The sequence below is a fragment of the Amblyomma maculatum genome, chromosome 1, assembly GCF_055883805.1.
Source record: "Amblyomma maculatum isolate TAMU_Amacu chromosome 1, ASM5588380v1, whole genome shotgun sequence".
Lineage (NCBI taxonomy): Eukaryota > Metazoa > Arthropoda > Arachnida > Ixodida > Ixodidae > Amblyomma > Amblyomma maculatum.
Window position 1 is genome coordinate 111,665,073 of NC_139344.1, and position 26,752 is coordinate 111,691,824.

At 45.2% G+C, this 26,752-nt stretch overlaps 1 protein-coding gene across 1 annotated transcript in view; it reads left to right on the top strand.

Moving 5' to 3' along the window:
* The window catches only part of LOC146203500 (protein qui-1), a 587,371-nt gene that overhangs the window by 456,901 nt on the left and 103,718 nt on the right, over positions 1–26,752 (top strand). The window contains exons 7-8 of the mRNA XM_084588801.1: positions 21,879–22,066; positions 22,240–22,323. Coding sequence (XP_084444927.1) covers positions 21,879–22,066; positions 22,240–22,323 — 272 coding nt within the window. The remainder of the gene's footprint in view (positions 1–21,878; positions 22,067–22,239; positions 22,324–26,752) is intronic.

A 26,752-nucleotide genomic window follows, 5' to 3' on the forward strand; every position in this document is an offset into this window, starting at 1 on the left:
TTTTGTACGCCCCTGTACATCGTCCCACCCTTCTACGACGACCCATTTCAAAACTGCTGTAACATTCCTCTAGATGCGGAGTAATGGTAATTTGCGAACCTTGATATACTGACAAATAGTTTACGATGGGAGCTTATTATCTAATGCTTGCTACCCTTAAGGCTGCTCAGTGCACACGAGATGCTCGTGCTTGCTGGACCCTTTAAAAATTATTTGTTTTAAAAATTCGGGGGCACTTAAGCTCCATCAGTAAAGGTATGCCGCGATAGCCTTATTGGCTCCCGCATTCCATCTCTCCTTTCGGATGCTCGTTCACGTAGGTGCGGACATAATAAACGGAGCACGCTTTGCAATTCAAATTGCAGTCACGCTTTCTGTAGTGAATATAAGAAAACATTATTTGCCCAAGTAAATGCGCACTGAGGTCTACTACCAGTCTGCATATACCACGACTCCAATTTTCAATTATGCAACACGTGAAAATTTTTAGAAATAAATAGCGTGCTCCGTTTCCTTTTCTCCGCGCCGGTACATGCCCTTTGCTACTCCCGTGATAAGCAGTCTTTTATTTTGTACCAGTGTTATCCCCAATACACTCATCAGCTCACCCTACTACGTGAAAAACCACCCGATATTGGTATAACTATCTGCTTTAACCTAGCCGTACGATGATCGAATATTTAGGAGAATCCCCTTATTTGTAATAAGGGAGTAATTACTCACTGACATCCACCAAAGCGCAACCATACGGCTACAAAGGAAAGCTATACAGCTTTCTCGGAAACTTCATAGTTAGAGAAGTTCGTTCTGGTCCAGGAATCGAACCCTGGACCACCGCCTTTCCAGGGCAGTCGCTCTACCAACTTAGCTAACCAGAACGGTCGGCAGAATGGATGGTAGGGCGAGAGCGAATTGATCAATAATTCGAATTAGGAGGGTGATGATCGAATCCAGGGTTCGATCCTCGTACTAGGACGAAATTTTCTTTAACTATGAGGAGGAAGAAGGAGGAGGAAGATGAGGAGGAAAGGCAGGGAGGTTAACCCGTAAAAGAAACCGGTTTGCTACCCTGCACTAGGGGAAAGGGGTGAGTGGATATAGAAGTTGCGAGAGAGGGATGGGTGAAGTTAGTACAGTCACATCACGTCACAGTCATATCACGTAACATAACAGCAAACGCATAGCCTTTCGATTAGGCCTATGCTTTTCATAAAGCGGAGAATGCAGTGCCTGGGAGGCCTTCACCGCAGGCGATCGCCGTGGCCAAGGACCTAAAATATTAACTTCAGTTAATGGGCGTCCATCTATATGCTCCAGCGCACGGCATAGACACAGTCTTTCCTCACTGTATATGGGGCACTCACAAAAAATGTGGCCTATACACTCTTCGCACCCGCAGTTTGTACATGCAGGGCTGTTTGCCATACCTATCGTAAAAGAATACGAGTTTGTGAATGCTACACCAACCCACAGGCGGTACAGCAAAATTTCTTCGCGTCGCGGTTGGCCAGGTGGAAGCCGGAGCTTCAGGTCAGGCTCCAGGGATTTTAAGCGGCAGTTTGCAAACTAGCCAGAATTCCACAAGGAGAGCGTGTGTTCCCGCGCAAGTGCGAGAAGCCTTCCCGCTGCGCCTGCCCTGGAAACGGGAATCAATACACAATCGCCGTCTTGGTGAGCTGTTCGTGCGACCTCGTCCGCCCGAAGATTTCCCGCTATGCCGCTGTGTCCTGGAAGCCATTGGAAGGTGGTAGCCGGTCCGCCCGAAGATTTCCCGCTATGCCGCTGTGTCCTGGAAGCCATTGGAAGGCGGTAGCCGGTCCGCCCAAAGATTTCCCGCTATGCCGCTGTGTCCTGGAAGCCATTGGAAGATGGTAGCCGTATGGGTGCGCTTGGGTGGATGTCAATGAGTAATTACTCCCTTATCATCAGTCGTACGAACGTACCCGCATGGCCTATATGGGTACCTAACTGGGGATCCAAGGGTCCTAGAAGGCTGAATTTCGGTCTCACCGTACTGTCTCAAAGGAAAAGCCTGATTTGGAAGCTCCTGTCTAATCAGGCATGTCATGTCGTCTGGTGGCGTCACGTGACCCGATGACCAGTCAGCGCGCGGCCATCCCACCTGGCAGCTGCCACCTGCCAGCTACCACCTGCCAGAGCCATGTCCGTCATCTTTCGGTCACAACGCCGATGCTGGGGCCGGATTTTCAGGAGAGCGCGGCACCATTCGCTATATCCGACGCGTCAAATAGTCAGACTTGTCATAGAGAGAGAAAGAGGGAGAAGAGAGAGAGAGCGTATGTGCGTGCGTGTGCATGTGCTTGTGCGCGCGCGAGCGCATCGCCACTCTTTGTTATGTGGTGAGGATTCCTCATTGTTCGGGATCATGTAAATCCTGAACATTTGGTTCGCCAGGTATATAATCGCATAAACACGCAGCCTGGCAAGCTTTGACGTCCACTGCTGCAGCTAAAAATACATAGTGTAATTCCGCTGACGGAGAATAACATTGAAGTAATAAATATGCCATATCCTTCTGCGTGTTGTGATGCCGCAGCGAATCAAAAGCTCTTCCTTATGGCGCCGCTCATACCGCCAGATGTCTACTTGGGATGCAAGAACTTCGCTGAATCGGATTTCAGTTCAGCCGTTGTGAAGGGTAAGACGCAGGTATAACGGAAGCCACGTAAGTTAAAAAGTGGCTTCTTAAAAAAAACAATCACCTATTCCGTGCGGTGTTTGGCTCAAATCTCAGTTTTGTTTTGCTTCTTTTTATTTTCTAATTGTCTCATGTTATTTTCATATTCTTTATGCACGTCCTGAGAGAAAACCAGGGTAAGTTCACCGTCACGAAGACCGCACAATGTTCACGAAAAGTAGCTTGAGTTAGCATCCATTTCATGGCGCAATATAGTTCGTAAGTTTTCTTTCTAACCTTCCAGGAGTTATCTTTTTTTTTTTTCGTTATTGTCTTTTTTATTTATTATAGCAACTAATTAGGCAGCGCGGAACTGTGGCGACTGTTGATAGCGCTAGGTATAGACGTCATGTCTCACAATGGCACATACGATTAATACGCTATGCTTCCGCGTACTTATTATTGCTGGTGGCAGTTGAGCGCATAACGGAAAGAACATGATTAAAGCAGCCGGGCCTCTTGACGGTCGGAACTAAGATATCAGAAAACATGACCGAACTGATCCACATCAGGTATACACTGTATCATATTCATAGACCGCAAGGAAACTTTAAAGCCCACGCTTCCCCATCGACGTGCCTTATCACATTTCATCGCCAACAAAGGCTGGCGCTTCGACCGCGCCTCGCTCCATAAATAAACCTCCAGTAATGAAGTTCACCCGTTGTGTCCTTGCTCGCATAAATAAAAAACTACGCGACCGCATAAGCTACAGCGGCGGCGGGACCGGTATAACCGCCAAGTAGTGTTCGCTTCAAGCACAAACTGGTGGCTAATTGCTTCCTTCATGCGCACATAAATTTCGTTTCGGCAACTAAGCAGCTTTGGCTCTATCGCAGCGCTTTACGTGGTAATGTTTCATTATTGCTGTCGCTGCCGTCTCCTTCTTCGGGACAGCTGGTTGCGTTCGGTGCTGCGAGCCCTTTATGGAAGCGTGAAAAACGACTCGATTAGTCCATGAAAAGAAGTTTCGTGAAAGACGGTAGCAAGCGCTGAAATAATATGACGCAAAGCGTCATTAATTTTCCTTTACACGGCGGCTACTTCATGCTGCTCCTGGCTCTTTCGTTGCCCATTTTCCGCATAACTGTAGTTTCGCCCAGCGCTTCCTCTCATGCACTTTCCGTTCCAGCCTGCGGTAAATTGAACCGACGTTTTGTATTATCAGCGCTACCTGCAGCTAATAAATGCAAACAAGGGACTAGTACTTGAATGGCTCACGGCACTTCCATCGGAGCGTGAAAAACGAAAGAGTAATAAGATGTGCAGTGTTGTGTTTTATTACAAGAATCTCCCGATCTATATTTTTCCTGGCATTTTTTTTACCTTCGTTCATTGCCGCTCTTTTAAATACACATGATCCACTCGCTGCTTGCTTCACACTGGCGCGGCTCTTCATTTTTTAAAGACTATTTCACCCTATATAACGGCTGCAGCGGAAACATGAAGATGCCTTTGTTAGAACGAGCACAGGATCTCAAACAGAGGGTGAACAGGCCGGTTCTAGTGAGTCGACATAAGTCGCCTCTGAGACCAATACGACCCGCTGTGCAGTGCTCGTAATGTTTTGAAATCGCAAGAATAAATACTCGAGCGGCGAGAGCAGTTTGGAGGTGAAATGGGCTACAATTCAGTTTTTCGCTATTGAGAAACTCCGTCGGGGATCATCGTTTTTCTTACTCAGTCGGGCAATTTTGACCAGCAAAAAAAAAAAAAAAAAAAAAAAAAATAATAATAATAATAATAATAATAAAAAGACGGAAAGATTAAACTAGAACCGCATTAGCATCCCCGCATGACGAGCACTAAATGAAATCCAGCATCACGAGAGTAAGGGAGCGAGCTATAGATATGGTTCGTGATTAATGATGTAGGATTGCAGTGCAACATAGAGCGAAGGCGGAATCCAAAGAGATGACATACGATCGCTAAACGTTTAACTGGCATTTGTTAAACGGAAATGCGACTGATGTATGTATGAATATTACATAAACAGGAAATTGAAGAACTTCGTCGATTAACTGGTCAAAAATTGCACCTGCTCTTTTGTTACGAAAATCGAAGGTGCGCTAACACAACAATCATGAAGCAAAGCTAAAGTAGCAGCCTTCAAATCTCCTGCAGCATCATTTCAGCTGGCAAAATCCGGTTCGCGCCGCCTTTCGGTGCCACTTCGTTCCATTCGCGATGGTGCAAAGAAAGATTTTTTTTTTTCTGTGTGTCTGTTATAAGTCCTGCATGCGTATATTTAGGTTCTCATTCCAGCATCTTCCCATCTCAACGAAATATAAGTTGCCGCAAGAAAGGGCACACCACGCTCTACACACACTCAACGAAGGGCTTCTGATGCGCCGTGTTACACCGCTTACGCTCTTCGCCTGTTCTGATGACCTGCGCACGCTACCTGCATATCTCCATGGGTCCGAGAAGACACGTCGCTTCGCCGCCCAGTCTCCTCGAGTCGGAGTGACACGCTTTCCATGAAAGGAATGACAACTCTTTCTTTGCGAATGTTGTGTTCCTTTGTTGCTGCCAAATGCTTCTTTATTTCCTTGTTCAACACACGTTTAGAGATATACAGACGGAACTAAAGGGGCAGGATATCCTACGACATAACAACTTCGTTACCGCGCGCTACAATAACACTACTGACACAGAGACGCATGAAGAAACAGAGAGCATGAATGGAGCGTGAGCGCAGGTTACTTCGTACGTCTCTGTGTCAGCAGTGTTATTTGTTGTTGCTCGCTGTAAACAAGACTTAGAAACAACAGTCCCAAATCTTACGACTGCTGGCCGTGCAAGCTTTTTGTCATGAAATATATCTTTAGATCGCGCTGCTCTGGTAGAGGCTGACTATCACTCTTTTCGTCAGCTTGGAATGGGCAGGTTAAAACGGCAGCACAGTCGTTTCGCTTTTCACCGTCACGCTAGACAATGATAACGCTAAAACATTATTACAACACTGCACTATGCTCTTTTTCTAAATGCAACTGCTACGGCTGCAGAAGGAATGTCATGCAGGCATTTCTGGTGACAAAACAACTGCATCATAACGTAAACATCCAAACAACGTATAACGGGGCCCTTAAAGGGCAGCAAAACAAAAGGTATTCAAGTGACAAAGAGTAATCTAACTCTGCTAAGCGAAAGTTTCACAGCTTTCAAGTCAACACACAAGAAGAAGCTCTGACCGCTTTATTACCGGGATATTGTTAAAGGCCTCGTTTTCGGGAAATCCGGCGTCAGCATTGTCGCGTGGACGTTGCGAGCAAAACATCATAAGTATGCCCCTGGCATAGTAGCAGTTGACGTGGCAGGTGAGGTAGGTAGCTGTTGAGGTGACGTGGACATGACATGGACTCATCGGTCGGCGGACTGTGTGACGTCTCGAGACCAGGTGACATGATGTCTGCCAACTCGGGCTTCACTTTTGAGTTGGGAAAGTCGGATGGGATTCTAGCCCTCTGGGACCCCGAGTCAGACACCCTACTCCTAGGCCACGCAGGCACGTTTATGCGTCGTGGTTAAAGCGGCGCTTTATAGGCATCTATGCTGAATGGTCCTTCCCATAAGGTGGTAGCTTGCGGCTGCATATTAATGTACATGAGCGAGATATTAGAAGCACAAAATGAAGGGTTAATATCAAAATGTATGCGTACGCAAGCGGTTATTCGCAAGGGAAGCTGCGGACGGGAACCATTCAGTCTGTCTCAAACCCTTAAAGGCGGAGCTTAAGCGTCGCTCATATATTTTTCTTTTTTTCTACTCACAAGCAGGATAGTTCGACTAGCCTACTACAGCCAGTTGAGCAAGTTGCAGTTAAAAATAATTGTAATTTAAATTTTGTCAAGACAGCCAACTATAGTTTACACCTCTCCATCAGTCAATATTAACTAATCAACACTTTTAGGTCGCCTTAATTTAATCTTGGCCGAATTTGTCTCTACGTTTCACGTTTACACCAAGACGTGAAGACAGCTTTGTAACTAATAAACACAGTTTTTTTAAAGGAGTTTTGCGTGAATTTGGCCAGACAATGGCAGCCCACAGTTCAGTTACTTAACCTACATTTTCTGCATAAGCGTACCGCTGCGGTGGCTTATTGCTTGGGGCACTCAACTGCTAATCTCTACGACGCGAGTTCAATTAGGGCCGGGGCAGCCGCATTTCAGTGTAGGCGAAACACAAGGCGGCCGTGTACTGTGCGATAGGTCAGTGCATTGCAAATTACGAGCGCTGCGACGGAGAACAACAACGAGAGAGTAATGACACGGACAGGCGCTACTATCAACGGAAAGTTTATTCGAAGAACACAGATTAAATACTCGCAGAAGACAACCAAAGGCACATGCTCTACACAGATTTTTCCTAGGTATCCAGATATAAAATCTAACATTTTGGATGCTTACAGATGGTGAGCTCACGCATGTGTCACTGTTCTTATGGATGTGATATGACTTTGACAGTTCTCTAGTCATTTGATCTTTGTGTCTAAACTTAATCTTGGTTTTGTTAAAAAGCGGTAGGCATTTTTTCCTACTAGGCACATTTGACCCACTAGGTTTACTCAAATGACAGTCTCTGTAATGAAGGGCCAAATTGGATGAAGGGGCACTGTTCTCCGTCGCAGCGCTCGTAATTTGCAATCATGTACCAATTAGCTCAAATTTCCGTATTACTGCGATAGGTCAGTGTACGCTAAAGAACTCCGAAATTACCCGAGCTCTCCACTATGGTATTTCTCATAGCCGATGCTGCTTTGGGAAATTGAATTCCATATACCATCTATATCAACAGCGGCACTTGAAGATGAAAAATAAGGAGAAAGAGAGTATGATGAAAAGGAAAGGAAATGGGGAAAACATTTCAGGCAAAGCCCCTATGCACAGGCTCGCTCCATAGGCTGCGGCCGCTGATAATGGTAGGTTTTTCTTTTTTTCGTCTTCAGACATTATAGAAAGTACCCCTTACATCATGCACCTTTCATCATTAATCCTAGAAAATCACTTTCGGTTCTAGGGCAGAGCTAGGCATAGAAGATGGGTACATAAAGGAAACCAAACTAGTGTTGCAGGGGGAAAGTCTGTCCACCAGCCGACGCTTTGATACGTGGACTTATATAACTCGCTGCTTTCTTTTATTTTACGATCAGGTACTTCCTTGACATTTGATATAATTGTATTTGGACAGAGGTCTTCTTCAATTGGCCTGACAATAAAGCCTGTAAAAATATACGGGCGTATAGGTGTTTCTATTGCTTTTTACATAAATGCCCGAATGAAACATGCTACTAATATTATTCCCTAATCACGGAAATACAGGGAAATACATGCAGCTGCGAACTTTGTCCTTGGGACGGCTCTAGTTGAACGAAGAACATGGACATAGCTGTTGAAAGAGAACTTTTCTAAGGCAATGTTTAAAGAAATGCTTCGATAACTACACGACGTGCCCAGTGCCAAAGTCTTTTTTGAAAATTTTTAAACAAGCCAAAAACGTAGCACATAAATTGTTCATCGTGCACTCAAGCTGAATATAACAGCCTGCAGAAATATATTCAATACTTCGGGGATTAAATGTAGCACTTTTACGTTTTAACCGCTGTTATATATGACAAGTAATAGCGTGAATAACTACAGACTAGTGTTTTTTTTTTATGTTGATATCACGTTTCGTTCAAACGCTAGCCTATCCATGTACCAAGCAGTCACTTCCCGGCATACCCATGGCAACTCTCTCTAAAAAACTCGCAATGACAGCGGCATCTCTCTTCCCTAGGGGTAATTTGAGAAATTATATGGCTGTTCTTCGCAAGACTGCGTCTGTAGCAGCCTGCTTGGCATTCTGTCGCCGTCTACAATAAAGCTACAAGTGAATCAATTTCAAACGATGATTCCGCAGTGTAATGTAGCAGGCGTTTCGTAAAAATCTGAGCGTTTGCTGCGAGTTCGAAGACCTTACCGATATCCTCACAATTATTTTGCTACTTCGAGAGCGCATAAGTGGTCAATCGCTTCCAACAGCAAGTAGACGGCGAGTCCGTAGGTAACGCTGGTAAAGACAGAATTCACCGATATAGAAAAAAAAAAAAAGAAAACTTCAGCGTCAAGTCCACTGATTCAGCCGGAGAGAAGCGGAAAGAGTAGGGGCGCAGCTACTACCTTATGCACGCGACGTCGTAGGGCATGGGGGTCGAGGGAAAAAGCAAAGCCGAACGAGGGAAGTGGAACAGAGAACCGCGCCAACTAGGAAGTGGGAGGAAAGATGGGGGAGGTGTTATTGCCGACGATGGTATGTCGCTTCATCAAACGTCAAGGTCAGCTTTGCTACAGTTTCGAGGCGATCCCGGTCTGTGTCGAGAACTACACAAGGCTACACGCGGTAGTGGCTGTGCGAGTCAAGAATGTCGGCAAGGTTGTTGGCGCGCAGACCAAGTCGCTTGCACCTAAAGGCATCCGCATTCTTCGTGGCATTCACAAAGGACAAGCGGGATAGCTTCTGCGCCCGTACACTGGTAATATTCCGCGGGGGGAACGCACCCGGGAGGCACAGTCTCTCTGTCGAGAACTCCTGAAATGCAGGAAGATAGTGTGTTTCTTAGTGAGAGAACGAGCCGCTAAAGGAGAGACCGTGGGCCTATCTTTACATGTTGGTCGGGATCTGGCGGTGTCAAAAAGAAAGAAAAAAAACTAGCACTACGTCCCTGTCTGTTATCTCCATTGAGACTGCGTTACATGCGTAATAAATTGTGTTCGCCAGTTCGTCTGCCCCTCCATTCCCCCTCTGATGGCAACAGGCACCGCCAGGCATTGCGGCTTGAGTACAAAACAGCTTTTGTGTCATATCGCAAGCTTGGCGAGCAGGTACTGCGTGACTGGTACGCCGCTCTCGGAGTCACAACAGGCCTTAGGGGCTATTCGGGAATAAGTCACGATTTACGATTTCCGCACATGTGGAGACTGTTGTCTTTTTCGGAAGACCAGCCGCGAAGTGGAGCATCCCCATCACCACCGGCGCCGTCCAACTGACGAAGAAGCCAATACGGCGCTGCGGCTCCTCAGCTGTCTGAGGTGCACAGCAAGCAGCAGCCGCTGCGCTGGTGCGTATAAGCCTCCACTTAATGAAGTCCACGAAAGTTAAGTGCGCGTCTCATTCGCCCGAGTCTGTTGATTTCACTCTGAGTGATTATTTCCTGCTGCCTGTCGTAAAGACGTCCATGCCAGGTTTGATGTTGTAGTGCTTTCAAGGAACTCTTCATGCCAACGAGTGAGTTTGCTGCGCAAGAAGGAATAAGTAAAAGACAGATTCTCAAATATAGCTTACACAAATGAAAAAGGTGCGTGAAATTTTAATGCGGCGGTCTTGAAGAAATTTTGCAAGCAAATTAATTTTGTTTGTGTTAGTATATTCCCCTTTAAGGTTCGCGCAGTGAATTAAAGTGAAGTGAAGGAAAGCTCTGGGCCATTTTATTGTGCAAGAGGGAAGCAATAGTAAGCCGCAGGTTCATTCCCTTCACTCGGTGGCTGGCGCGGTGACCGAGCAACAAGTCAATAAAACTTTATTGGCAAAAGTTTTAAAAAAAAATGGGGGGGGGGGGGGGGGGGGATAGGCAAGGTGGTCAATAGTTCCGCTCGAGATCATGAAGCTACCGGGCGGCACAGGCCCTGTCACACCTCGTGTTTGGATGTCCGTGATGCCAGTGGCCTTTTCTTTATTCCACGTATGACTAGAGGGGTCATGCATGTTGCTTTTTCGCCAGAGAAGCAACAGGCCGGACTAATTTCTTAGTTAAGAAATCTAGAAGTGAGGTATGGGTCAGGAAGTTAATAAGGTTCCGGTTTTAAGTTTCTTCCACACCACCTGCTGCTATCTGGATATTGAGCTGCGCGCTGATGGGTATATATGTGCTTCTCTCGAGTGTGTGGTTTGTGGTATAATAATGGTATGAAGAAAGAGGCTTTCTAAAGGGCTCAAGGTCCAAGGCGACGTCTATATCTCGGCCGGTTTCTACTCTATAAATGATTGGGCTGCCTCATTACGTGTGTTCCTTGCGTTTTCTGGCACTAGTATTAGAGCTATTGCTCTCACATGTTCGCTAAGGTCAAGGTGAGCGGCAGGTTCTCCTTAAGATGCGCTGGGTTGAGGAACGTTCTGCTCTCTTGCATTTATAAAGCATCCTAGTCCATTTTTATTCTTTGTTAGCATACATAGCCCCTCAATCAGGCTACAGTAAGAATATATTTACCTTATCGTATTTCAAGGAAAGAAAAAATGAAATACATTAGGCTTGCTGTCCCGTCCTCACTGAGTTGTTCTGGACTTTATGGCACGCAGGGCAGGTGCTGGGATCAGAGTGCTGAATGTTCGCATATTAAAGAAAAAGTAGGCCATGCCCTATCTGACTGTTTCATATCCTAAGAAATTCGGTACTCAACGCTGTTCTCACGAGGGTGATAAAACATTTTATGGCATCCACGTACACGCATTACTCGTTGCGGCGACGGAACATGTTACGATATGTACGTTGGCTTCGCGAATTCGAGCTTTTCATGCCGTCTGTGAAGAAGTGCTAGTACAATATGAGAACATTTATTTGAATTTCCCAACAGACGACGATTGTATCAGAGGCGTCAAAACTTGTCATGTGCTGCTTTATCTTGTCCTTCGGGCTCTTTTTTTTTTTTTTTCACTTATCGGAGGAGGAATCATTAAGTAGCAGCAACGCAACTCAAATGGAGAACCACCATACTGCCGAGTAAATACTGAACTTGGGTAATTTGCATAAGAATTTTAGGAACAGAGAAGCCATGTTATATTTGTCGATTTGAAGCATATATATATGAAACAACTATCTACGGAATTTTCAGCGCCTGGCGCTCAAGAAAGGCGACGACGACAACGGCACAACGCTCGCTCCGACGCTCGTGCGTGGGCTGGAACAAGTTAAGACTCATCGCCGTATATTCTGCTCATTGTTCAGGGCCTATCGTCCTGTGCAACAATTTGTATTACAATCCAAAGTAGAGCCCTTTACTACGGCGTCTCTCATAGCCTCAATAGCTCTCGGACATTAAACCCTATAAACTAAACTAAAATAAAAGCTGAGAAAGCAAAGATTCAAGGCAGAACTACGTCACTATCGCAGGCGCCTTCGACACTTCTTCTCAGTTCACTCGCCGCGAATCTACATTACTCAAGCAGAAGCTACAATCATTTTCCATTTTGCCTTCTATAGATGATACATACTGAGCAGCCTGGTCCACCTCGGCTTTCAGGTATGCGGCCCCTAGTCTGTTCCCGTTCTGCGCTACGCTCAAAGCTGCAGCCACCTCTTCGTGGTTGCATGCCCACGTCGCACACATGTTGGGTAACCATCGGCTACAGCCTCAACCTCCCACTTGAACCAAGACACCAGGGAAAAATCATACCTCCCTTCCATCTTTGCACCGTCATTTTACACTAATCAACGCGCCAACCAAGGAGTGTTCAATGATCACGATCCGTTCTGATATGCACCGACAGCGTTGTAGACGGGCTCCCTGCTTGCTCATACGAGGGGGTACCCAAAAGAAACCGAACTTTTTTTCCTTTTGAATCTATTTATTCACATTTGAAGCTCAGGCCTTCAATCTCCTTTAAAGTACTCTCCACTTTCACTCATACAATTGTTATAACTTTCATTGCACTTTTCAAAAAACTGTTTAAATTCATTTTTTGTGATGCTTGACAGCACCTGCGTCATTTTCTTCTTTGCCTCTGCAACATCAGCAAAACGCTTCGCTTTCATATATATATATATATTTTTCATTCTGGGAAACAAAAAAAAAAAGTCACACCAGGCAAGGTCCGGTGAGTATGGGGGGTGAGGAACAGGGATCATACTATTTTTGGTCAAATATTGATGATTGCACGAATCTTTTCAACATTTTCATGTGTTCGGGCCGTGGAAGGACGACCACAACGAAGTTGGTCATCAATTGACATTTCACCCATTTTTAAACGGGAGAACCACTCAAACACTGGAGTTTTCCCCATAGCATCATCCTTGTACGCCGTTGTTAACATTTCAAGAGTTTCTGCTCCATTTTTTTCCGAGCAGAAAGCACATTTCACCGCCACAAGCTCTTCACGAAAATCAGTCATTGCAAAAACGACGCTCACAGAAAACAGTTGCCACTGTAAACTCTGCCGAAGCTAGTATGTCTGGCCTTCAGCGACACCACTCGGCTGAGTTAATCTGGAATGTTCACTCTGTTCACTTCTAGCGACAAAACACGGTACTACAACAGCGCTGCCCACCAAAATATTAGTTCGGTCTCCTTTGGGTACCCCTTCGTACTCTATATAGTTTTCATGATGGTTCCCGGTTCCGGCTGGCATTTCTGTTGTGCACAAGCGAAAGTAATTTTTGTCCCCCAGTCAACACATTAATCACGATTAATCGGTGAGCTTCGTAACCGGCGCTTACACGTGACAAACTTCAGTTAGAAAATCACCATAGTGTGAAAAGCATAAACATCGAGTGGTGAAGTTCGCAGAAATGCTGCTCTTTCTGTATATATTTATCGAGCAGTGAGGAAAACACGCGAATGTTCAAACGGTCTGCGGCATTAGCGCTCGGTTTTAACGCGCCGCGTTTGACAGCGCCTGCAACTGGCGTTGCCATGGTGCGCTCGTGTGCGTGCAACTGCTCTCGCGTTAAGCGCGTGAACGAACGTCCGCAATCTTGCGCTTGTTGACCTTTAGCACAATTTATTTACAGGAGGCAAAAACTTCCACGACAACCATCGAAAACTGCGTCATTCGAACGCTTGCACTCCTTTCCCACCCGTTTCTAACCGAAACTTTTTTTTTATTCACTTTCGGAAGTACAAAGTTTGTTGGATGAATTCAGCATGCCCTACTGCATATTTGCAAGTTTGTTTTATTTTGTACGCAAAATATTATCACAAACATCGGCGTAGTTTTAATGTCGCTAAAAGGAATAATTTATTCTTTGAGCAGTGTTTAGGAAGAAAGGAAAGGGCACGGTGGAGGATAAAGTGACAGAGACTCCTAATGCTGGAGAATAATGTGGCTGATATTATTGTCAAATTTGATAGGGAGTTAAAATGGTTGAAGTTCCTCCAAGTCTTCGCTACAATGCCCATAAAATATGTAGAGATGCCCTACGTAATTTGGCTTCTTTATTTTTAGCAGACATTTCGGAATGCATTCCAGACTTCTATCCAGTTTGTGTGTGTGTGCGTGTGTGTGTGTGTGCGTGTGTGTGTGTGTGTGTGTGTGTGTGTGTGTGTGTGTGTGTGTGTGTGTGTGTGTGTGTGTGTGTGTGTGTGTGTGTGTGTGTGTGTGTGTGTGTGTGTGTGTGTGTGTGTGTGTGTGTGTGTGTGTGTGTGTGTGTGTGTGTGTGTGTGTGTGTGTGTGTGTGTGTGTGTGTGTGTGTGTGTGTGTGTGTGTGTGTGTGTGTGTGTGTGTGTGTGTGTGTGTGTGTGTGTGTGTGTGTGTGTGTGTGTGTGTGTGTGTGTGTGTGTGTGTGTGTGTGTGTGTGTGTGTGTGTGTGTGTGTGTGTGTGTGTGTGTGTGTGTGTGTGTGTGTGTGTGTGTGTGTGTGTGTGTGTGTGTGTGTGTGTGTGTGTGTGTGTGTGTGTGTGTGTGTGTGTGTGTGTGTGTGTGTGTGTGTGTGTGTGTGTGTGTGTGTGTGTGTGTGTGTGTGTGTGTGTGTGTGTGTGTGTGTGTGTGTGTGTGTGTGTGTGTGTGTGTGTGTGTGTGTGTGTGTGTGTGTGTGTGTGTGTGTGTGTGTGTGTGTGTGTGTGTGTGTGTGTGTGTGTGTGTGTGTGTGTGTGTGTGTGTGTGTGTGTGTGTGTGTGTGTGTGTGTGTGTGTGTGTGTGTGTGTGTGTGTGTGTGTGTGTGTGTGTGTGTGTGTGTGTGTGTGTGTGTGTGTGTGTGTGTGTGTGTGTGTGTGTGTGTGTGTGTGTGTGTGTGTGTGTGTGTGTGTGTGTGTGTGTGTGTGTGTGTGTGTGTGTGTGTGTGTGTGTGTGTGTGTGTGTGTGTGTGTGTGTGTGTGTGTGTGTGTGTGTGTGTGTGTGTGTGTGTGTGTGTGTGTGTGTGTGTGTGTGTGTGTGTGTGTGTGTGTGTGTGTGTGTGTGTGTGTGTGTGTGTGTGTGTGTGTGTGTGTGTGTGTGTGTGTGTGTGTGTGTGTGTGTGTGTGTGTGTGTGTGTGTGTGTGTGTGTGTGTGTGTGTGTGTGTGTGTGTGTGTGTGTGTGTGTGTGTGTGTGTGTGTGTGTGTGTGTGTGTGTGTGTGTGTGTGTGTGTGTGTGTGTGTGTAAGGGGGGGGGTCTATACGCGCGGTGGCTAGACTTAGTTTACGTGCCATTCTACAACTATAGCAACTCCCGGTAGCAGCTTGAATAAATCAAATTAAGGGCGTTTGCAGAACTGATTCAGATTAGTGCTCTCGGCGGTTTGGCTGAGAAAGGGCGGCACGACCCGCTGTGGTGGTGTAGTAGTTAGGCGCGCGCTTGACCCAAGGATGCGGGATGGAATCCCAGCCGCTGCGGCCGCTTTTCCATGGAGGGAAAAACAAGGGGCCTGTGTGCTGTGCAATGTCAGCGCACATTAAAGAAACCCAGTTGGGCGAAATTTCCAAAGCCCTCTACTACAGCGTCTCTCACAGCCTGAGTCGCTTTGGCACGTTAAACCTCACAAACCAAACCAAACCAGAAAGGGCGGTGCAACAAACGTGGAGAGAGGAAAACATAGGCAGCCAAATTTACAGCAATGAAGGGGAGCCTAAAGGCAGCTTGCACGTATACCCAGGTGAACGGCTTCTCATTTCCACTTCTCAGAGGGGGCACTTAATTGCGCGCTGCGCAAGAAATCTAACCTGTTGATCTTATCGGTCAGTTGGAGGCATGATGGCTTGGTTAGATGGTTGGCTGGTTGGCCTAAAGAAACTAAGGCACATGTCCACTATGGTGTAGTGACCAAGACACAGGCAGTGAATTTTGCGAGACGTAAGCGTTTTTGAAAAAAAAAAGTAAATATGAAATACAATTGTACTAATTATAAAACTGCCTGACAGATTCCACAGCGGAACTATAGGGGACCTAGAAAGTGCGAGATTGAATACGATACAATGGCTTTATGCCCGAATTCGGATATATTGCCTGCGAGGTTTGAAGTTCGAATTATTGATAATTTAAAAAGCCTTAAAATTGAAGTCGCTGCGTTTCTAGCAGGTAATTGTGCAATTCAGAGCGCACACTCTCGTTGCTTCGTCCAAGCACGAAAGCGCCAATCGAAATCTAAACCGCGGTGGACACAGGCACACAGAGCTCCTGCAACGGAGGCCGCCTCAAAGAGAGAAAGCGGTGGCAGAGCCGCAGGCAGGGGTCCTTGCCGCAGGTTCGGAACAAAATCGGCACAATAGAAAGACTGCCTAACTGTATCTGCGAAGGTAAAAATATAGCAAAGGAGTCGAAGCGATGGCCTTGAGGTAAAGCATCCGCCTTGCTTTCGGGCGGTACGTGCCAGGTTCGATCCCCAAAACCGCCGTGTGCCCACCGATTTTTGATTGGTACAAGCTCTCCCCTGGCCTGTGCTCGCCTCTTCTAGGGTGACCATTTGGTCCATGACCCCTTTCCCACGCATTTCACCCCCGGAAGAGACAAGCATCAAGCCGCGGAAAATTCTGTACCCATTGAAAATCTGTGCACCACAACCGCGTGAACGATTCCTCCAGCCTACGCGAGCGCAAGTAGTTGCTTCTCCGAGAATGCAACCCAGACTGGTATTCGGAAGACGACGTAAGTGCCGAGGCCGCAAATTTTTGAAATATTGTATAACTGTGAAACCTCACTGCAACTTCACATGCACATTTTCAGAGAGATGGACTTGCTAGAGAGTCTGCAACCTCATTCAATCTGCAACCCCGGTTCCGAAAGCAACGTACCGTACCGAATTTAGGTGACTGGAGACAAAACATTTCATGGGCGTAATACCCGAGGCAAAGAGACGGAGAGTTCGTCGCACCTATGACTTCGGAAACGGAATGCTGAGTTTAAAATTACTGTTAATAGTTTTACCGGAATAATTTAATGTGTGTAGCCGGAATAACGACGGGAAAATGGCCTGTCCAACGAATAGCAATATTCTCACACCTCCTTTTTCGCGACATTTGGGAGTCATCTGTAGCAATAAGAATATGAGAGCAAAAGGGTTTTACGTGGTCCTGCAACAAGCCATACAGGTGAGCAAAATGCATTAGCTTTGCATTACTTGGGGAAATACCATCAAATGCAATTTTGACACGTTGAGAGCTGTCATACATCTGTAAATGCCTTTCGTTTCGTCTCCATCAATGTTTAAGGGATCAAGAAGAGACTGAACGAAGCAAACTTATGGATTGTGCGGACGGAACTGTACGTTGCTAAAAAAAAAAAAAAATGTCTGCATGTTGACAAAGAAGTTCAGTTCAGTTAAGTCGTTCAGTCGTGTCTGACTCTTCGTGACCCTATGGACCATATCACCCCACGCTTTCCAGTCTCTCACTATCTTCCTAACGTCACATAACTTCATCTGCAGCGCCTCGAGGATGCCATCTAACCATCGCGTTCGCTGCCTACCCCTTCTTCGATGACCCTCAACCTTTCCCAACATCAAATCTTTCTCCAGCGACTCCTCTCTTCTCATCAGATGACCAAATTACCTGAGCTTTAACTTTAGAATTTGACCCTCCAATGAGCAGTCAGGGTTTATGGTCGACAATATCGACTGATTTGATCTTCTGGCCGTCCAAAAAATTCTCAAGAGTCTCCGCTAGCACCACAATCCAAAAGCGTCAATTCTTCGGCGGTCAGCCTTCTTCACAGTCCGACTCTCCCATCCATACATCACAACTGGAAAGACCATAGCACGAGTTATACGGATTTTGTTGGCAGTCTGATGTCTCTGCTCTTTATTAGGCGGTCAAGGCTAGCCATGATTCTCTTTCCCAGAAGCAGGCGTCTCCTAATTTCATGGCTGCAGTCACTTCCGCGATAATCTTGGAGTCCAAGAAGAGAAAATCTGTCACGGCTTCCACTTCTTGTCCCTGGATGTTCCAGGACTTGATAGGTCAAGACACCATGATCTTTGTCTTTTTAATGTTCAGTTTAAGCCCAAAATTCTCTCTCTCTTCTTGCACGCACGTCAGAAGTCTCGAGTTTAACTTCACTTTCTTCCATTAAAGTGGTATCATCCGCATATCTAAGGCAAGGACAAAGAAGTATTACACTTCAAATGAGAAAGGATAAGTCACACAGTTTTAGGAATGTTTGAACTGTTCTTCAAGCATTCAGAGACGCCCATCATCATGCCATGGAATCATCATCGGTAAACTTCCTCGTCTACGATCGGGACGATCGCTCGGTGGCCCCGGGTCATGTTACGGACGAAGGAGGAAGAAGAGGGCGGTGGCGTGGGCCGCAGCGCGCGCGCTAGGCCCGCACACAGATTCATTAAACGTCATCTTACGACCATCGAGCATATTCTCTCTTCTCCTGTTGTCATCGCTTATATATATCAGTTCAGTTCAGTCGTTCAGTCGTGTCCGACTCTTCGTGACCCTATGGACCATGTCACGGCACGCTTTCCGGTCTCTCACTATCTTCCTAACATCACATAACTTCATCTGCATCATATATATATATATATATATATATATATATATATATATATATATATATATATATATATATATATATATATATATATATATATATATATATATATATATATATATATATATATATATATATATATTTAGCGTGAAATATTTAGCGTGAAATGTTCACCAAGAAGGTGTGGGCTTCTGCGTCCACGTACAAAACGCTGTGTTTACCAAATCAACTCTGGACACGAACACCTGAAAGTTACTTATGAGGAGATGCCTTGGAATAGAGCAAATTTTTTACTTCTCTACAGTGCGCCCACTTATTTTCGCTCTCCGCTGCTGCACGTGTTTTCTGTCAAGTGGTGTGGTGTGGTATATTATGGTATTTTTATGGTATATGGGGTTTAATGTCCCAAAACAACATCGGTTATAAGGGACGCCGTAATGGAGGGCAGTAATAATTTAGGCCTCTTGGGGTTGTTTAACATGATGTGACATTGCATAGTACATGGCCGCCTTACGTTTCGTCTCCCTCAAAATGCTGTTGCTGCGACAAAGCGTCACCACCGAAAATTTAACAAAGCCGGTGCATCACCTTCATTTCCAACAGCGAAAGGTCGTAACTGCGGATGAACGATGAAGGGTCAACCAATAAAACTTCGTGAATGAATGTGAACAAAGTGGTGAGGGGAAGCCACGTGACCTTCATTTGCTGGCTCTTTATGCTGCTAGGATGCGCTGGCCTTTTCAAAACCTTGGTGGTGACGGGCCAGCCACTGAGCCACTGAGGTAGTAAAACTAAAACTGTAAAAACTGTATATATATATATATGTAAAAACTATATATATATATATATATATATATATATATATATATATATATATATATATATATATATATATATATATATATATATATATATATATATATATACATATATATTACAGTTTTAGTGGCTGCACAGCAACCATAGTTCTGCATAAAGAAAGTAACACAATTCCCATAAACAAAAGTGTTAGGCAAGGAGACACAATCTCCCCAGTACTATTCACAGCTTGCTTAGAGGAGGTATTCAGATACTTGGAATGGGAGCAGTTAGGGATAAGGGTAGATGGAGAATACCTCAGTAATCTGCGATTTGCTGATGGCATTGCCTTGCTAAGCAACTCGGGGGATGAACTGCAAATAATGATTGATAACCTAGACAGGAAAAGTAGAAAGGTAGGCTTGAAAATCAATATGCAGAAGACTAAGATAATGTTCAACAGCCTCGGGAAGGAACAGCAGTTTACATTAGGTAGCGAAGTACTGGAAGTAGTAGGCGATTATGTCTACTTAGGACAAGTAGTAACCGCAGATCCGGACCATGAAAAGGAAATAACAAGAAGGATAAGATTGGGATGGAGCGCATTTGGCAAGCACTCGCAGATAATGACTAGCAGCTTACCGGTATCGCTCAAGAGGAAAGTATACAACAGTTGCATATTCCCTGTATGGATGGGGCTGAACGTGGAGGCTAACCAAGAGAGTTCTACTTAAGTTGAGGACAATCCAGAGGGCTATGGAACGAAAAATGGTAGGGGTAACATTAAGAGATAGGAAGCGTGCACAGTGGGTCAGAGAAATAACTCAAGTTACCGACATTCTAGTGGAAATTAAGAAGAAGAAATGGGCATGGGCAGGACATGTAGGGCGAAGAGAGGACAACCGATTGTCGCTTAGGGTAACAAACTGGATTCCAAGAGAAGGAAAGCGTAGCAGGGGGCGGCAGAAAGTTAGGTGTGTGGATGAGGTTATAAAGTTCGCGGGGGTCAAGTGGATGCAGCTAGCACAGAGCCGGGTTAAGTGGAGAAATATGGGAGAGGCCTTCGCCCTGCAGTGGGTATAGTAAGGATGATGATGATGATGATGATGATGATGATGATGATGATGATCGGCAGGATGTATAATAGTACGAATCATAAATCATACTTCTCATTACTATATATGACCCGCCGGGGAGGAGCAGTGGTTACGGCGCTCGACTACTGTTCCCAAGGACGCGGGATCGAATCCCGGCCTCGGCGGCCGCTTTTCGATGGAGGCGAAAAGCAAGGCGTCCGTATGCTGTGCGATGTCAGTGCACGTTAAAGAACCCCAGGTGATCGAAATTTCCGGAGTCCTCTACTACGCCATCTCTCATAGCCTGAGTCGCTTTGGGACATTAAACCTCACAAACCAAACCACAAACCATCATTACTATATATGTTTAGGTCACGTGGAAACTTCGGCTTCCTGGTTCTGACAGCTAAACATCTTTGTAGCGAAACACACGATAGGGAAAGAAAACGAGAGGCGACACATACCGCTAACTTTCAATAACATCATTGCGAAAAAACACATGTATATATACACGCTGCATTGCCTTGATATCACCAGTCATAAGTGATGTTATCGGGCCCGAAGGTAGCAAATATATTTAGCAATTAGATTATCCAAATAGTCTCGAAAAATGCCCCCTCCGAGTCGACTGTTTTTTTTTTCCGCCTCGTGCGGGAGAAGCCCATATCGGGCATTTTCCCAAGCATTTCACCTCTGAAGAGCCGGGCACCAGGTGTGGGGAAATCGTATACCCAGTAAAATACCGACGCGTACCCGGCGGTACGAGGGATTGAGCCTGGTACCTTCCGAATGCGGGGCGGATGCTCTACCACAAGACCATCGCGATGCAAAATGTAGAATACAGAATGTGCAGAACGGCGATGCAGAATGCATATACAGATGTGCTTTTGATAATAAGGCTGTTGGAAGTTAGCACTGTGCGTTCTCTGTCCCTGTCGTGAATCACGCTGCAACTATGTTTAGGTATGTATTTCTCAAATAAAGAGTCCACCTCGTCGTGATCACGATATTAATGCATCGGCGTGTTGTTGTTGTTTTCTAAACAAAATATTTGTATATTCCTCTTTCCAACCTACCACGCAACGACATATGAAGACATGAAGTAAATAAAAGATTCTGGCCTGCCATGCATTGCGTGGTCTTCTTAAAATCGCCCCACCAATATTTTGGCTTGCGGTACATTCCGCCAACATTAAGCTCCCTGTGCTCATATCGTAGAAAAATGCTGGGCATAATACAAAATAAGTTTCATGCCGCTTTTCAGGTAACTGCGGTCGTACTACAAAAGACCATGCTCGTGAAGATTTCCTTTGAGGCTAAGAACGCTCCTTTTTCTCAACGTGGAAAACGTGTTTAAAGCATGCCTAGCGATTGAGTCGGGTAAGCATGATCGCTCTCTCTCTCGCGTGACACATCTGCTACTGCCTTGATGTGTTTAGTCGCATGCAAAAGTTGCAATGTACTGCATGAAACTGGCTAAACGATGAGGAAAAAAAAAACGATGCCGACGTTTCCCCGCTGTACGTCGCTTGAAAACGTCGCGGCAACTGCAGCCTCAGTGTAGCGCCAATGGTGAGCAACGGAGCTCAACCAGTGCGTTGGCCTGACTCCGCTGTCTGACTCAGCAGGTCGTTGACGTACAGGACGTGCAAGGCGGACGGCGGCGGTGGCTTGCGGCGAGGTCTGGCGGCGGCCGTCCCCGACGAATGCCTGTCAGCGAGCGTGCTCGAGGAGCAGGAGCAGGTTGTCAAGGTGCTCCAGTACGGCTCCAAAGTGGCCCTCGACGAGGGCCTCATTGACGTCGACACGGAAAGGCAATTCCGCATGTCTGGTGAGTGCTTCGCGATGCGAATACCGAAGAACCCGTGATCAGAAAAAAAAAAAAAAAAAGAAAAGCATGCCGAGATATAAGAAGCCTACATTCGCCGTTGTCGGCGTACTTTCTCTTTGTGACTTTTGCCCTGGCTCTTCCTTATGATCCATCCCCCTTTGTTTCTTTTGCAGGTGTTCACTCGCTCCTAGATTACGCGCTCAAGCTCTCGAAGACGGCTCAGCACAAGATCATCTGTGTTGTGAGACAGTTTGACGGTAAGGCGCCAAGTGCATCCCACACAAGTGCATTGGAAACTGCCGTATTGTCTATGCGAGTTTACGATGCTATATGACCTGAGCACGCGCTCAGCGCTGATTCCTAAACAAACACTGCTCTTTTGAGAGCTTGCTTGCTTGCTTGCTTGCTTGCTTGCTTGCTTGCTTGCTTGCTTTCTTTCTTTCTTTCTTTCTTTCTTTCTTTCTTTCTTTCTTTCTTTCTTTCTTTCTTTCTTTCTTTCTTTCTTTCAGCTAACCTAAATGTTAGACATTTAGCGCCCGTAACACGCGTAACAGTGCACCGCTTGTTCATTATCATATGCTAGCATTTGAGTAGGCGCGTTTGAAGATTAAAAAAATTCGAATCTCAAATCAGATATTTTATTCAATTGCTCGAATGAAATAGATAGTACATATCGAAAATTATTCGAAACGAATGGAATATGTCATGAACGTTCCCAATTCTGTTCCAACAATTAGCATGAGACTCGAACTAGAATAAGGCCCACCATCGTATTCGACGACTGTTCGAAAAACCGGCCCCGAACCGGCGTTACGTGCCATCCTACAGCAATCAGTGTGCGTGGTATGAAGGGTGCTGTGCCGCGGTTCATTCGTGTTGCAGAGTACACGATTGCTCGTACGTGGCCTCCATTGCTAGTACGACGCGGCAAAGCCCAGGCAAGTTTATTAACCTTTCGTAATTTCTGACCTTGGAGGTCATGGCTCATACGCGCTGTCTCCCATCTGATTTCCCGAAGCGTTAATCTATTTTATCCTCTTTTGTCACAAGTAATAACAGGTAATTTTTCTACATGTATAACTTGTGGTTCCTTAGCAAAGAATATCGTGCTTCTTTTAGGAGCTACAATATTAACACCAGAAATTATCACCGCACTGTAGCGACGCCGCTGTCACTCGAGTGTTCCACTCTATTGCTCGCTTTATACGGTTGTTCACAAACGCAGCAACTATTAGTATAAATATTCGACACGGTGCCGCGGTTATTCGATTCGTATTCATTCGGAAGAGCAGCTACACTATTCATATTCCATTCGTTAGCGGAGGTACGCTATTCATGATCAATTCAGTCCGACAAATGTACTATCCACTCATCGCTACACTTGAGATACATGAACTTCAATCACGCTTTATCGATAGGTTGGTGGAGATTTTTATGTAAGAATACATTTACCGCCTACATTTTTACTTTTCTTAGCCTGTCCGTTAACACCGGGAAAAAATGATTATCTCAGATTTGCTATATATATTCAGGAAGAGGTAGAAAAATTGGACTGATTCAAGATTCTTCAGGAAGGTTCCTGTAATCTAAGAAACGGAATTGAGCTAACAATTGAATCCGACGAATTTAGGTAGGTTCCTAACTGAACCCAGTACCTTGTCAGGGCAAGACGGCACGCTACCTATTGGTCACAAAGGCTTATGAGTTCCAGCTGAATAGAGGGCGACCTAGTGAATATGCGATGCGAACGATAGGGACCCGATAATGCAGTCATGTTCAGCTCAGAAGCAAATACTTAGAAAAAAGGCATCATTCAAAAGATAAATTTTATCCTTTTATAAATGGTGCGATGTCCTCACGAGATGTCCAGGACGAGACTCCCTGAAAATTCTTTTTATCGTTTTGGATCGTGCACGGTGTCTTCCTTTATGATATCTATGTTACATTCGAACACGTGTCTGTGCCTCTCTCGCGTGTGTCCTTGTACTCGCTCGCACTTGCTCGCAGTGGCCGCGTTTGCTTTATTAGTGTGTGTGATTATTTCAGTGCGAAAATATCTGTACCCTGCCTATCGAGGTTTCACAGGGGTCAGGAAAGAACACGAGGCAGTACTCATTGGGAGGGCATTCAACGCAACAAGCAATGCACAATTCGGCAGTGGCCCTGCTGAATATGAATGACAATGCATGTTGTGCATATGAAGGGAATGTCATCACCCGCCCGAAATTTGGCCTTGGGATGGCCTTGGCCGAATTTGAGCATTGATAGAAACATTTGAGCTCGAGTCAAAATTTGTTTGACATATGCCCAAAAATTAGATTGTGTTCTCGACGCCGCCTTTGCCCACTCCGAAAATAGACTTTGCCCATCCCGGACATTTGGGTGGCCCATCCCCAAAATTGGCTTTGCCGAGTTCGAAAATTGAGTTGATTCTCGTCTAAAACCAACCTGGCCCACTCACAAAATTAAGCAAGGAAAATCCTTCTAGATTTGCAAGCTTTTACGTGATACCACGTTGGTTGCCGGAGTCATACCGTCTCTCGTTTTTCATGTCTCTGGTTGGCTCGTAGTGTGCATGAAATGTCGATAAGCCTGCCTGTCCGAACTCGCGTCGCCATAATTTGCATCCGCTAGACCTACCTCACCTAGAACATGTGACACAATAGTATAATAAAAGTAATCAAGAACAAACTTGTTGCGCCGATAGAGGCGTATATTTTATGCTGTACACGCTACTTCATCGATGCTGCCACGTAGGTGCTTAGACGTGGAGTAATGAGAAGACTGCGCGAAGGTTTCTTTGGTGACAGACTCCTTTACGCTGTTCCTTGCGTATGCATGGGATCAGACTGTTGAGCATGCTTGCATTCCTGTAGTGGGCCAATCTAGGCGCAGCACGTGTTAGACAGAAAATCTTTACTTATACGTATGTCGAAATACGGTCAGTGTAAGCATATAGTCGTACTTGATCATATTCTATACGCCGTGTCGTTATCTCTGTTTATGTCGACACCAACATAGGTTCCCTTTCTATTAGAGGTGTTGTTCTGGCTTTACCGCTATTATAGGGGAAGCGAGGTGGATCTGGGTGTAAAAGCAAGACGCTTATGGTCGTAGCAGTTCAGCACTCATATCTTATTATTTCTTCTTCATCGGGGATAATGACGCCATGTTAGTTACTCACGAACGAGTTCCCAAAACACCAAGACAAATGTCTTACACTCTTACTCTTGCAGCTGCAAGAAAAACCGTTATAAAGCTATAGACAATAATTCAACAATCGTGTGAACATTTGCAGCTTAATACTAAATATATCAATAAACTACAAGCGGAAACACATCGTTCTCCTCTACTTATTCTTACAGAAAAGGGGCCCCGCGTAGCCGCAGAAAATCTTTTAGTAGCTTGCCGCGAGTAGCTTCCCTGCGGTACTAAAAAGCTGGGCAGCGATCTTAAGCTTTGCTTTTGCTTCGAACGAAAATAACATAAGAATCATGAACACCTTCCTCAGCAAACGGAAGAACCGGAAGTGGACATGGAAATACCCTAACGAGGAGTTCTATACTGATCTCTACAGCAGCCAACGAAATCACGACAATAATGAAATGGGCGTTAAAGAAATGCAGTAAGACATTCCGCCTGTGACGAAAGACGAGCTAAGAAAGCTTTACAAAATATGAAAAGGGGGAAAGCAGCTGGAGGGGATCAGGTAACTATAGATTTGTTGAAGGACGGGGGGTAATACGTGCTAGAAAAACTGGCCACCCTGTATACGCAATGTCTGGTGTCATCGACGATACCGGAACCATAGAAAAACGCAAACATTATCTTAATTTATATAAAAGGGGACGCCAAGGACTTGAAAAATTACAGACCAATCAGCTTACTTTCTGGTACGTATAAGGTATTTACCAAAGTAATCGCGAATAGAATCAGGGCAACTTTAGACTGCAACCAAGCAAAAGATCAAACAGGTTTTCGGAAGCGATACTCTACTATCGATCATATCCATACCATCAACCAGATGATAGAAAAATTCTCGGAATATAACCAGCCCTTATGCGTAGCATTCATTGATTACAAAAAAGCATTTGACTCAGTAGAAATCTCGGCGATCATTCAGGCATTGAGAAATCAGGGGGTAGACGAGCCGTACGTGAAAGTGCTATATATATATATATATATATATATATATATATATATATATATATATATATAGGGTGCACAGCAACCATAGTTCTGCATAAAGAAAGTAACAAAATTTCTAACCCGAAAGGTGTTAGGCAAGGAGACACGATCTTCCCAGTATTATTCACAGCTTGCTTAGATGAAGTATTCAGATACTTAGAATGGGAGCAGTTAGGGATAAGAGTAGATGGAGAATACCTCAGTAATCTGTGATTTGCTGATGACATTGTCTTGCTAAGTAGCTCAGAGGATTAATTGCAAAGAATGATTGATGACCTAGCCAGGAAAAGTAAAAAGGTAGGCTTGAAAATCAATAGGCAGAAGACTAAGGTAATGTTTTAAATAGCCTAGGGAAGGAACAGCAGTTTACGTTAGGTAGCGAAGCACTGGAAGTAGTAGGCGAATATGTCTGCTTAGGACAGGTAGTAACCGCAGATCCGGATCATGAAAGGCAAATAACAAGGAGAATAAGACTAGTATGGAGCGCATTTGGCAAGC